The 13917-nt window shown below is 43.9% G+C and overlaps 1 protein-coding gene across 1 annotated transcript; it reads right to left on the reverse strand.

Moving 5' to 3' along the window:
* Positions 1–12952: 12952 nt before the first annotated feature.
* LOC122573703 (nucleolar transcription factor 1-like) lies at positions 12953–13430 on the reverse strand. The gene is made up of 2 exons (XM_043740452.1): positions 13284–13430; positions 12953–13189 (listed from the first exon to the last, which is right to left on the reverse strand). Exons 1-2 carry the CDS (start codon positions 13428–13430, stop codon positions 12953–12955), a joined length of 384 nt encoding a protein of 127 aa, XP_043596387.1.
* Between the last annotated feature and the right edge of the window lie 487 nt (positions 13431–13917).

Raw genomic sequence — 13917 nt, forward strand, 5'->3', positions numbered from 1 at the left:
CAGTCGCGTTGTGACTGCCTCTTCGGACTTGCCACTGAAAGTGGAGAACGAGGCGAAGAGTCCCACCTCCTTGTGCCACCTCCAACCGAGTGGGTACCAGCCCATCGGACCCTCCCTCTCCTCTCTTGTCTCGTCCAACCTTTTGCTTCAGCGCTATACACGCCGTCCGTTCGAAGAGCCGTCGAACGCGTATAGCCGATTTTACGCGTAACGTGCGTGCCTCCTGTCGAACGAGAGTTACGTTAACTGCCGAGCGTTTGCCGTTCACGCAGCCGATCGGTACGTCCCTTACCTACGCTCTCGAGATTCTCTTCTACCTGAGTGTGAGTGGAGTGGAGAAGGGGAGGAGGCACTTTGCTACCTACTCTTTGCTAAGATTCGTTAACCGTGCCCTAAATATTACTGCCTTCGAGGGAGGTACACCTGCTCGGCAACCTGTGGCCTTTCGTCCCTTTTCGCTCGCTGACCATACAGCCTACAACTTTCGTTGCGAGCGATTGTTTTCTGGCGTGTTTAACTCTCGCCGAAGGATTCGTAAGATCCGCAGGATTTTCCTCGAAGCTTCGCTAAGTCGCTTGTCCGTCGTCGAGGTACGCAGGTTGTTTCGTTGGACGCGGATTGTTCGACAGAACGATGATACGCTTCGGCAATTCTTTTAAAATTCATATATAGCTGAAAGTGTATGCATAGTTACGGCGTTTGTCTTTTGTCCGGTGTCGTTCGTTCATCGTTAGTAACGAAACTATCGGTCGAGACGAACCAACCTTCCGATGCTGATTTACGTCCAAAATCTGCTTCAATATTCAATACTTCCGATATAAGGTTAATCAGAGTTTGCACGTAGTAGGTAATTGTTTCCGCATCGAAAGCGTTATCTCGTTCTCTCTTATTTCGAATAAGACGATGCAGGCAACGACGCATTGAAGTTTTAGGTCGACGACCGGTATGATCTAACGTATATGAGTACGATTCAAGCTAATCGCTAAACTCTTTATATCTGCCAACAGGTGAAATCTCGATAGAGAATTGTAACCACGATTCCGTGGTTAGAGTTACGATACCGTGTTATGTATCGTAACTATGTATCGACATAGCCGTATGTCAAACATAATTATATTTGACATGTTTGATTTGTCATGTGAAATGTGGCATGTAACGAAGTTGTTGATATCCGTAATATCAGTTAGGTTTTGGAAGCATAGTTGATTCGAACTGTCCGTCCAACGATTAGTTTACGAACGAATTACAAGTATCGCGCGAGAATACACAATATACGAGACGAAACACGTTGAATGTAGTCGTTTCTTGTTTGTTATTAGTTACTTTTTACCACGTATGCCACGAATTACGATAACGCATATAATAGGTTAGGTTTGCCCGAGAAGCTGTTGACATCGTATAATCCTATTACAGAGTAACCCGTTGCATCCGTTGTTCTGTCCTAAGGTATTCGTATGTGCGTACATAGTATTTTATATGTACGCTATACGTGGTTGTAATCGAGGAATAAAATACGTACATTTCGATTACTATCGATACGATAATCGTGCACGTTCGTTTCGACGATTGCTGCAACTTTTCCGTTATTAAAATATATCAAAATGAACAAATATCACAGTGCTAATATACTTGGAACACGCGTATTATACACGGCACCGATAACGAAGTAGCTAATGTATTAATGAATTTGAATACGTATATTTCGAGGGTTGTAAATTTCGCGTTATCGAACAAACTTCCTGTGTTTAAATTTTATCAATGCCCTTCGTAATGCGTAATCGATGCGTAATGGACGATAAATCGTTAACCTGGTACGTTGTCATTTATTTTGCCGGCAGAAATATGCTTAAAGTTCGGATAATCGGTTCTTCGATAACATACCTATTTCGATACGCGCACGTATTGAATATTATCACACGAAACAGCGATATATATATATATGGTAATTTTCTAAGCGATCTTCGTCATCGCACTATCTTAACGCATGGTCCGCCTTGAACGCTGTCAAACGCTATACGATTAATACGTGCGAAAAACATAGATACAAATTCCTTATAATCGAACGATCTTTTTCTTTATTAGCGTTCTACGTGTTCATCGTTGCTCGTTAAGCGATGTCAGCACGAACGACGATATCTACTATGTTCGATAATTCAATCGCTTTCGATAATTCCGAGAAACGTGGAGAGGAAGAAAGCAATGAATTATCAAGTTGCGCTATCGATGATCCTAATGTGATACGTTTAAAAGTGCGCGCATTTAGTATTAGACTGTCGGTCGTGTTTCACACGAGGCGTTCAAATCACAAAATTTCTCGAAAGGATGTACGACTTCTTCTACGATTTCTCCATTCTCTACGTTATATCGGATTTTTTTTTTTTTTTTTTTTTTTTTTTAATAAAACCTAGTGTCTGCGATTACGATAATATCGCGTTAAATATCGCATTAAAATTGTACTAATTTTCTTGCTTTCTGTCTGTTAGACGGACTATCGTTTGTTTCGAGGCGCGAAATCTACATTTTTGAATACCGATTTGTCTCGTGGGAACGCATTTAGCAAATTATTTGGAAATCTATGAAATAATGATCAAAAAAAAAAAAAAAAAAAAAAAAAAAAAAGGCTATGTGAAAATTTTACACGAGAATCTCTATAAGAACGACGAAATGGTTTACGTTCGTTTCTTCGTGTTTCCGTTCTCTCGATGATTTCTCCTAAAAAAAAAAATCGTATATCGTTCGTGTAGTTGAACGCGCGTGTGGACGTTACGATAAATCAATGATATAACTTTTATTTACGATAAACGTAACCTCTCGAGTACTGCAAATTATACAACTTGTACGTGTATAATTGAGTGTACGTAGAAACGAATACGAAATTATTGCGAATTTGTTGGGAATAATTTACACGTACTTGGCCTGAAATTTATTACGTACGATCGAGCGTGAATTAAAAAGCTGTATTCGGTTTAATACGGAGACAGAGATAACACGGGGATGTAACGCAAAAGCTGAACAACCTTGATTTGATGTGACCGATCGAGACCTGCTTAATAACTTTTCATGGGAAACTCGCAAGCGTCGAACAAGAGTATTTTTTAAGCGATTATGGATATCGCGAGATGTTTTTCCGCACAAGCGCTACGAAAGTATCCGTTGTACATGGTGCCGTGAAAAGAGAAAGAGAAAGATTTTTAATTAGTTCTTACGGTATCGCACCGTGAACGATTTACAGGACGCACGATGCGTTTTATGAATTTAGAAAATGTTGCCTGAATGTTATAAATTACTTCCGATGCTTTCTTCTATAGCTTACGGCTTGTAAATCCGCTCGCGAATGCTAATGCGTTAACGCAAGATTTTGAACGAATTCCTTCAAACCTATCGTGGCGCAACGTGAAAGAAAAGTACTCCGTTATCACTATTGTCGCGCGTAACCATGTATAAAACCGTGTACAAAGTATTAACCTCTGTGGCACGTAATTATGGCACGTATATCTGGATCGAGGCAAAACACCTTTTAAATATGTTTCAGAATCTTAAGTAACAGCCTTCCGTAAAGCGTGTGGATTCGTGGTTCGTGGAACGGTTTGGTCGTCCCCCGGAAGCCTCGAGCGCCGTGGATGCGTCGTGTCCGCCGTTTGCTCGCGGTCGTCGAACCTTCGCGAAATTAATTGATATTCCATATCGCCTTTGATAATCGTGACGATCGAAAGGCTGGCAAAATCTAGTTGGCCCGTCGTATTTGATAGAATTTGAAGCGTCGTACGAGGGAATAGGTACTACGAGCGATGATTGTAGGGTGACGGAGGGAAGGGGGCACCGTGCGAAGGTGGGGCAACACGGTTAGGTGGAGGACGGGGGGAGGGTGGGCGAGGTGGTCGGAGGAAGTACCTACTTCCGTACCCATCCACTCGTCCTTGTGTCCCTGTTTAAGGGTCTCGCCAGTGCAGCCTGGTACCACTGCACCCCTCTCCCCCTAACGAGCCAGGCTCAGTCACCCCCTGCCAGCAGCGTTGCTGCCACTACCACTGCCGCGTCTCTCCAAGCCCCGAGTCAACCCCCGTGTCGCCCCACTACCCACGAAGAAGCGGTGCCAGTGGTTCTCAGACGGCTGGTTGCCGCGCATACACCTATATAGATGTACAGATATATACGCAGAGAGGGCTGGTGGGGCGGGTGGTGCCGAGCACGCGTCACGAGGCGCTAGAAAAGCGAAGGTGCCCACGGATGTATTTTTTAATTATTGATTTTAATGACGAGGGGAGCCGCTGCCAACGCCATCTTGGATGCTGGGCGGAGTAAGAAGCGTCTCTCCCCCTCCCCCCACCCGCCAACCCAACCACCCACCCCCGCCCCGCCGCCCTCCCGCCCTCATCGTCCTCATCCTTCTCCGGTCTGGTACACTCTTTCCCCGTCTTTCTTCGCCGTTCGTCCAGCGCTTCCTACGTGGACTCTTTCCTCCTTCGTTCTTTTGCTCTGCACGCGTTCGCTCGCGCCCACCCACCCCTTCCTTCTGTCTTTTCATCCTTTCTCTTTCCTTGCCTCTCCCGCACCCGCTCCCGCTCCCGCTCCCGCTCCCGCTCCCCTGCTTTTCTCTTTCTCTGCTTCCTTCTTTTGCCTCCTTCTACCGTTTCCTCGCTCTTTGTACCCCGAACGCTCGGCCTTTCCTCCTGCCCTTTTCCCTCGCTTCCCCGTCTCTCTTTCTGTTCGGCGGATTCCTCGTAGGTTACCCGGCATCGTTGCCCATCTCCTCTTCTTCTCGACTAATGCCGAGAGATAGACAGATGATGATTAAGAAAGCGCCGCTACGTGTGAGGACAACGCCGCGACGCTCTACTCCTTCTATCTGTGCCCCGCTTCGCCCCGCTTCGCCCCGCTTTGGCCCGCTTTGGACCGCTTCGCCCCGCGCCAACTCGCGCCACGACACTCCGGACCCTCCCCCTCTCTCCCTCCCTACCTCCCTAGCCCACACTCCGTTTCTGTCGAGTTTTCTTCTTGATTTTCCTACGCTTCCTCCGTCCGTTTTTTCCCCTCGTCGCTTGATTTCCCTTCTAGTTCCTTCTTTCCTCTTTTTCCTCTCGTGTTGCTTGCAGCATTTTCTCGCGGTTGCGTCCTTCTCCCGTTACGGCCTGACCATTCCCGGTGACGGTTTTACGTTTACGTTGGTCTATCTGCGCTCGTACGGGACACGCGAGATCGGCGACGGACAATCCGCAATCCGTTCCGGTATGCCTTGGTACGTTGTCGAAGATCCAATCAATTTTATTACTTAACTTTCTGTTGTAATCGCTGTCATTGGGTCACAGCTAGTCCACGACAGGTTTGGTCCTAAGTAAATTATTACATAGTTTCAGAATTGTACAACCAGTAAAATATTAAAGTATACAAATTAGAGCGGAATGTCGAAAAATTTCCCATTTACGTTCATATATCGCGACTTAACCATATCGTTGACGAAAATACTTCCTTTTTGCCTACGTTTGAGACGGAAATCTAATCGGGACAAAAATAATACAAAATAAATGTATCTTTGTGCGATTGATACGTATTCCGGTTTTTCTTAAAGTTATGAACTTGAAAATATTAATTGATTAATTAATTAACTAACTAAGATAGGATCGATCTTTATTCATTTATATCGAGTTTGATCGTGCATCAATATTTCGAAGGTAAGGGTAAATCGTCGGAGACAAAGTTAAAAGAGTGGCAGTTTTAAAAAGATGTAAAGGTGCGTTTTAAGAAGCTGCAGTTGAAACGCAGCGAAACCCACGCTTCTGTAGCTCGTGTGGCTGCAGTAAGCGGCCAAGTGTGCGAGTTTACTCTGTACGTATTACGTACATACGGTGCCTGAAAATTGAGCCTAGCACGCGGCGAACGTGAACTACGCTATCGGTAAGCTTATGTGCAAGTTGTAACGTTTTCTTGCGTCGCAAACTTCTCTTCGCATCTATCTAGTCCGTATGTCCTCCGTACGTCGTACGTCGCTTCTTTTTTTACTGCTACGAGTATAATCGTACAATCGTATAATAATAATAATAATAATAATAATAATAATAATAATAATAATAATAATAATAATAATAAAAATATAAATAGCATAATATAATATCTTTGTATTGGAATTTATTCGTTGAAACAACGGTTTAACGTAAGCTTTCTAAAAGAAATACCATACTAACTTATTACCGAATTAACTTATTTAACTTATTACTAAATTCTGAAGTAAATGTCGATCTACTTGAAAGCGAACAAGTATAAAACTTTGAAATACTTGAATTCTTGTTTGCACGCTTTTATTACGCCGTAGCTTTAGCTCGTAATTGGTACGGTCGTCGTACCGTCGTGTAAACGGTGTACGGTAGTATCCACGGGACCCCGTGGACATATCGAAATTTATTGATCACTGGAAGATCAGGCGAAGATTTTAGTATCGTGAATTATATTTGCGGAAATATAAAATATAAAATGATACTTTGTCGAAAAACTGGTCAAGCTATAGATATCGAGTGACATGTGTAGCAGGTTGGCGATAGGTATTTTCTAAATCAGTAGAAAAGTAAAATGTTATTCGGATCGCATAGTGGATCGCATATTGCCATTTACGGTCTAGGAGACATACTTTGTTTAGATTATCCAAACAGATACTAACTGGTCACGAACGAAGCAAATAGGTTCGTACAAGATAGATAGTGATACGTTCGCGGATCGTGGAACGTTCCTTATTGTCGAGTATGGCGCGTATTTAGAAGATAGCCCCATGCTAGGACTTTAACGGCACGAGGACATTAATCATAACCGATGAGCGTTTCGTGAAAGTTACCGCGGTTGTTTACCACTTTTTCAAGTTAACGTGATTTCCAACATTATTCTCCGTGTTTAGTCATTGTACATATAGAAGGGGCAAACAGCGGACAGTCAAAGTTCGAGTGTATATGTACATGTATATGTACGTTTTTGTAACTGCGTTACGAAATCGAATAAGGTTATCGACCAAGTAGCGTACCGATCGCATTTTATTGTAGTGTAATATTTATCGTATGATTCACAGAGCCTAATAAAAACGAAGCGTGTCTTTCCTTCGGATCGCGGTAGTTCTTTTCTGTTTACAGTCGGCACAAGTATGTTTATCTGCGCGTGCACCTAACCACACGACGTCCTCGTGTACAACGTATAGCTGTTGCGAGTTTCTTGGAACATGGCCGTCGAAGAGGTATTTCCGATCAGGTGGAACGCGTTTGCGGATCGTTAATTAGCCTTTTGGAAATTCGTGTCAGTTTTCCGCTAAATAGTAATTACGTTACAGCGTGCGGATTATTTCGAGGACGAGAAGGAGATGACGTTGGAGCGAAGAAAACCGATGATCAATGTCCAGCTCGGTCAGTTTTCCAATCTTATCGATCGTTTTCTTCGACCGGATTGCTTAAGGCGAGGTTGCTACGGAGAAATTGAATTTCACACCTTCCGGTGGAAAGAACGCGTTTTACGATTGCACGCACAGTTCCTTGCAGGGTCGAACGCGGTACCGCGGATTTCTAAGGAAACGATGAAACGTGTAAATATACGTATTCGAGCGTATGGTAGAAACGGCCAACGTACTTTGCTATTTAAATCAGATCTCTTATTATTATACAGATTCCTTAATTTTCGTAGACAGCAGCGTTAAGTTGAAACAAATAAGTTTCGTTGACTTTATCACACGTTCGTGCGTTTCAAACGTGTTCCATCGATGTACATATCTAAAGTGTGACTATAATAACGGAGCTTTCGAATCGTTAATTTCTTCGTGAAGCGATAGCTGCGGTAAATATAGTAGACATATTTCTTGTTCTCGTGGTTATAACATCGTTACGCGTTTCGTTAAACAAGTAATCGCTACTATTCGCATTTTAATATCGTATACTGTATCGTGAGGTAAACAAGCGCGGCAGGATAATATTCATTTGCATGGTTGTGCTAGATGGAAATATTAATTTGCAAAATATTAAGCTCACTAATCCAACGTCTTAACGCACAAAGCAGAGACTATAGAATTGCTGTGATATCCTAACGGAAGTGTGACATTAACCGGCGACATGTATGCGACGATACACGCGATCGATAATGTTTAATTAGAGGAGAAAGTCTTGGAAGTTGAAGATCTTATTCTCAATTTATACCGGTGTGTTAATCAGTGAATCAGAAATGGTTGCACCGATGTATCGAGAAATCGTCCGTATCCGTATCCGTAATGTATCCGTATCTGTAATTTCGGCGACCGAATTAAAAACGCTGTTCTATCGTAATCTGCGTGAGATCGCTTAAAGCCTACTATGTGTACGAATTGGCTGACGCAGGTATTTAAACATACGCAAGATCGATAGTAGCGCGAAGACGAAGATCGCATACGCTAGGTATGTGGAGAAACCATGAGAATACGAGTTACCTACAAAGTGGTCGAATCACGGCACCCTATTGCCAGTTGATTGATCAGAATCGTTGTACGGGCTGGAGGCAAACATATTCTGCTCACTTTGCGATAACGCCGAGTCGCAATTTTATCAAATTGTTTTTATAACGCGTCAACAGTTGTATGCGAACCGGATCCGGTAACTTCAACGCTGCACGTACAACAAACAACACAACAAGCGTACTTTCCCTTTGTTTGTGATATGATAATAATAATAAAAATATGATGACGATAAAAATAGCACGTGAGACGAAGAAATTTCTGAGAAGAAATGAATTGGGACAAAGAAATAGTTTCGTTTGCTTTTTTTTTTCTTCCTTTCATACTTGTAGTAAACGAGAAATATAGAATGTTTTGTTAATTATTGGACTTGAAGCTAGCGAATTCAAAGGCCTATCGTATTTTTAGTTAAAACTGGTCACTTTTTTTAATTAGTGTAGAGATATTCGTGTATAAAAGTTTGTCATTGTTGAAGAGTTTTAAGAGCCAAGTTGTCGAACGAACTATCCTGTATCTCTCAAAGAGACGACGAGAAATCATCGAAGACGTCGCAAGTGAGAAGATCGAAAATAATATTAAAATGTCGTTTCGCGAATAATCTTTCGCGCACATTTTATTTTAAATGTAGATGATTTTTCATCGATAATATCTCTCTATCTTGAGACGAATCGTTTAAATTTCAAACTGAAATTTGTTAAAATCCGTTTGTTAAAAGAGAAACGGGTAAGGCGGAGGGGGGGGGGAGGGTTATGGAGAGAGAGAGAGAGAGAGAGAGGCAGAGATTATCTCTGTTCGGAAAGTTTGAGAGTTTGATAGCAACTTAACAGGTGTCCAGCTCATAACGCATTAATGATTTGCGAAGTGTTAAACAGAAAATTTGAAGCGTTGTACAGGAAGTTTCTTCGGCAGTGAATCGGCTTACAGATTAATCGTCAGAGGGCCAGCGTTTATCTAATCCGGTGTCATAACTGCAAGTTTTTTTTCCTTATGAAATATTCGCAACGAGTCTTTAAAAATAAGCTCTAAACGAAGTAAAATCGTAGATATTGATCGTGCGCATTATTTCTATAAAGTGTTGTATCTATATTAATGTATCGCGACGGCAAATGAAAATGTCAATTGGCGAAAATTTATTAAAAGTGGAAACTCGTTTAAGAAGCGTCGATCGGTGGTTTCTACTGTAAGCGATTTATTCGACAAAATATTCGAAAGATTATTTTGGCATACGTATGGCAACTTTATAAACAGCTCGTCGCAAATTACGATGAAAAGATGTTACGACTTCCACGGATTTGTGTCCGTCAGAAAATATTTTGCAGCATAGAAATGCCAAATTCCGATTTATCCGGCTGTATTTGTCGTATAAATCGAATAGACGATAGAATAGAAGCGATTAATTTTCGGATTTTCTAAAATTATTCTATCAAATCAATTTCATCGTTCAACGTAGTATTCTTTCGGGTATAGAATTTTCATCTAGACGCGAATAAACTCAACGGTCTATTATTCGACTTTGCAATTTTAGAACCGCGTTTGCCTATTTTATAATTAAATCTCGCCCGATGTACGCGTTGAGATTCAGCGTACAAGAATAATATATTTTTAATATGCCAAGATGATCGCGAAGACTTTTCTGTGAAAAACATCGATTTCTCGCGCGAGTGAGTCTTTTACCGCGAGTCGTTCTCGGGTCCAGAGTCGGACAGTGGGAAATCAAAGAGTGTTTTCTTGATTCGTCCGGCTACACTTGCCAGCGAAACCTTTCATCTTCTCGCTCGTTCTCGGCCGATACGAGATAGCGAGGGCTGATCGACCGGAAAGAAGAAGCAACCGTCGCGTGATGTGGTAAAGTAAATGGGATGTATGTTTGCGGGTGGAACGGAGAACGGGTGGAAGGGAACGGAGAAGGGAACGGTGAAGGGAACGGAGAAGGGAAAGATACAGGGGGATAAGAACGGGAAAGAGAAGAAACGCACGAAGAAATAAAACGAAATCGGATCGCAGCGTCCGCCGTGGCTTGTGCACGAAGCCCGTCCCGTCCGAGAAGCTCCCTGTCCGAACGAATTTCTAAGCAGCGTCGAGAAACCGCGTGGACCGGGGCTAGCTTTCCCTTTCCCCCTTCTACCTGTATTTCAGTCGCGTCCTAAAACTTTCTGCAAATAACGTCTCTCCGCTGATGCAGGATTTCACCGCTTTGCACAGCAGCATACGAAACAACGAACGAGGATGACGAGCGTTCAACACGATCACCGTCGAACGAATTTCTTTGTTTTATCCTTAACGACGTAGTATCGCCACTTATTTCGCTAACATTTCGTACAACGATCGGATTTTTACGCGTTTATGCGACACATTTACGCGACATTTATGCGACATTTAACGATGCAAAAGCTAGAAAAGAATATACGCGAAAGACGACGTGCACGATTCATCGATGAAAAGATTGGAACTACGTTATAGACCGTAATATTTCAAATTCGTAAATATTTTCCTACGAAAAATCTTTCGATATCTGTGCTAATAAACATTCGTTAAGGGAAATACGTAGGTACAGAGTTACAAGACGAGTTAATTATCAATTGAGTTATGCTGTTGGGTATAATGTTCTCTCGATCTACCTGCACCCTTCTCGTTTCTATTAGCACGGTACGTAGCTTGGCAAGTGTCCAGCAGGGAGACTCTCCTACTTCTAATGGAAGTCAGCGAGGGTTGCGAAGATATCGGTATGCGAGAAGATTATAAGTTACTTGCGCAAATACTTTTCTTCGTTATACTTCGATTTCGAAATCTCGTTGCACGCTATGACGTATGTAACGAAGCTAGTTTATTGTATTCTTTTATCAAAGATCAAGGATTTATAATATAATTTACCAATGATCAAAGAATCACAATGTGCGATTAATGAAACGTCGCAAATGTATAGTTCTTGGTAATGGAATATCGCCGGAGAGCATAAGAAAAGCTTAAGCGCGAGTATATTATTGTATAGATACGGTACTGCATAGCCTGCTCGTAAGATGCAAATTGCATAACGGGGCTCGATTCGTTATCGTAAAATGTGAAATGATCAACAAGACGTGGTCGCGTTGTTTCGTTCGATAGCTCTTGATAGCGTCCCGACGACACTTTCCAATCTATGCCTGTATCCTTACATCGGAAACGGACTATAAACAACACGTTGCCGACGTTGTCGGGTACGCGAGTACGGGAAGCGGAGGCGAAAAGAAAACGAAAGATCTAAACAAGTGCGCGTTCAGAAGCGACCGATTCGGGAAGAGGAAAATCGTTGGAAAACAAGGCGAGTCGACTCGGTCGGATAATTGTAAATCGCTCTTGTGTCTGACCGTTGGTACCATGTGCTTTCACGAGAGCCGAGGTTGGATAAAGAGAATCCACGTTGACACGGATTACCGACTGGCAGACGCAAACACGTGAAAAGAGCATGGGGTTCGAAGAAAGGGGATGTAGGAACGCGTAAGACGGGATAAAATAACCGGGTAAACGAGAAAGTAGAAAATGCTGAAAGATCGTGAAGGGCGAACGTGTTGTCGAGGGATTTATCGAAGGCGAATATTTACAGCGTTTCGTTGTTCATTGTCGTTTCAAATATCGACGATCTATGGGAAAACTGTAGCTGTATAGACAGCTATGGGAAAATAAACTATGCACGAACTACGTATTTAGTATGAAAAATCAGTAGAAATAGCGAAAGGTTCGGTCTTCGGGAGTTAAAGTGGCAAACCGAAAGTAGCGGACGTTTGTTCACGGAGAGGAAAAGCGTGGCAAAAAGAAAGAGGCAAGGCGCGCCTATATCGCGCGAGAGGCAAATCTGTGGCGGTGAGCGGCGACGTGACAGGGACGAGGAGAACGGCAGGGACGAGAATCAAAGCTTAGGATACAGGACCAGAGACGGCCTTCGAGATGACGCGGAGGAAGGACAAGAAAGTGGAAGGTGGAAGGAGCGTCAGATTTTCTTAAAACGCGTCCTGCGCTGGCTACGGCGAAGACACCGTTGCGGCGAGAGTATAGCGGATCGCCGAATTCGCCGCTGTTCGTCGCGCGTCGTACCCTTCGTATCCGGCTGCGTGCTCTCATAGGCGCCGAGCGTTGATGAGTCGAGGCAGGAAGACGCGGAGAGGAAACGAGGGCGTGTAGGATAAGAGGGGGCAAGGGGGAATGTGGAGGAGTCGAAACGAGGCTGAAGAGAATGAGCGGGACCGAGAGGGTGTACTAAGGACATCGGCCAGAAAAGGAACGAGCCAGAAGGGTGGAATGGGTGAGAGACGGAGGTGGCGGAGGTGGAATTAATGCACGCACCGGGCCACGCACCCAAACCCCTTACAGTCAGCCAGCCTACTTCGTTATACGACAAGTATAAGAGGAGAGCATAGAGACTTTTATTGATCGCCTGGCAAAAACTCAGGAACCCTCATTTCGTGCTCCGTACCCCCGACTCTTACCCAGCGAGCTTCTACCAACCATCCACCCCCTCATCCTCCTTCTTTCTCACACTCCTTCCACCACCACACCCCCCCCCTCGCTCCTCTTTCCAAAGCCGTTCCCCTTTTGAGGAAAAAGTGGGCTGCCGACGACGTCGTCGTCGTCGTCGTCGTCATCGTCGTCCTCCTCCTCATCGTTGTCGTCGTTGCTGGTGTTGCCGCTGCCGCTGCTGCTGCTGCTGCTGGTGCCGCCGCCGCTGTTGCTGTTGCTGCTTCTGCTGATACCGGTGTGCTCGGTGCTCCTCTGCCTTCCGATAATCTTTTACACTTAAGGCCTCTGTAACCCTTTCTCTTTCTAAGAATCAGCCCCGCTTATATGCCGCTCCCCCCTATCCAACCCCGTTTTGTCGTTCGTTGTCCTCTTCCTTTTCTTTTCCCTCGTCCTTGCTTCCAAGCTCGTTGTTTCCCGCCGGCCTCCAGACCTCTCGCTCCTTTCGTCCTTCGTTTCTCGTCTCGCCTCTGTCGATGCTTCTTACTTGCACCATTATCTAGCACCTGCGAGGGTCAAAGAGGGTCCCTACCTGACTAAGGTGTACGTATATGTAGCAGAATTACGTTGACCGCCTTCGGACAGGCTACCAGGCTATACGCAAGATTTCTTTCCTCGAATGTATGCAAAGCTTCTCGCTTCGGCCCTCTTCTTCGTCTCATCTTCCCTTCGTATCGCTCCTGTTCTTTTTTCTCTCTTCGACTTTCTTTTTCTAACGCGATCCCTGCAGCAGCTCCGTTTTGTTTCTACTCCGACATCGGGCAACTTATGGAACGACGAGGACGATGATGCGCGAGGGGAGTGGAAAGTTTTTGGATGGGTCGGGCGGAGTTTGAAGTTTTATCGTGACCGATTTACAGCCAAGCCCCGTAAAAGCGTCGATTATGCGTCCAAGTTACGAACAGATCGTAGTTTACCGAATTTTCGGATCGTCGGCTAATAAGAACGTGATTACAACCAGATTACGGCGTAATTATCCTTTA

This window comes from Bombus pyrosoma, linkage group LG2 (assembly GCF_014825855.1).
Source record: "Bombus pyrosoma isolate SC7728 linkage group LG2, ASM1482585v1, whole genome shotgun sequence".
In the NCBI taxonomy this organism is placed as follows: domain Eukaryota; kingdom Metazoa; phylum Arthropoda; class Insecta; order Hymenoptera; family Apidae; genus Bombus; species Bombus pyrosoma.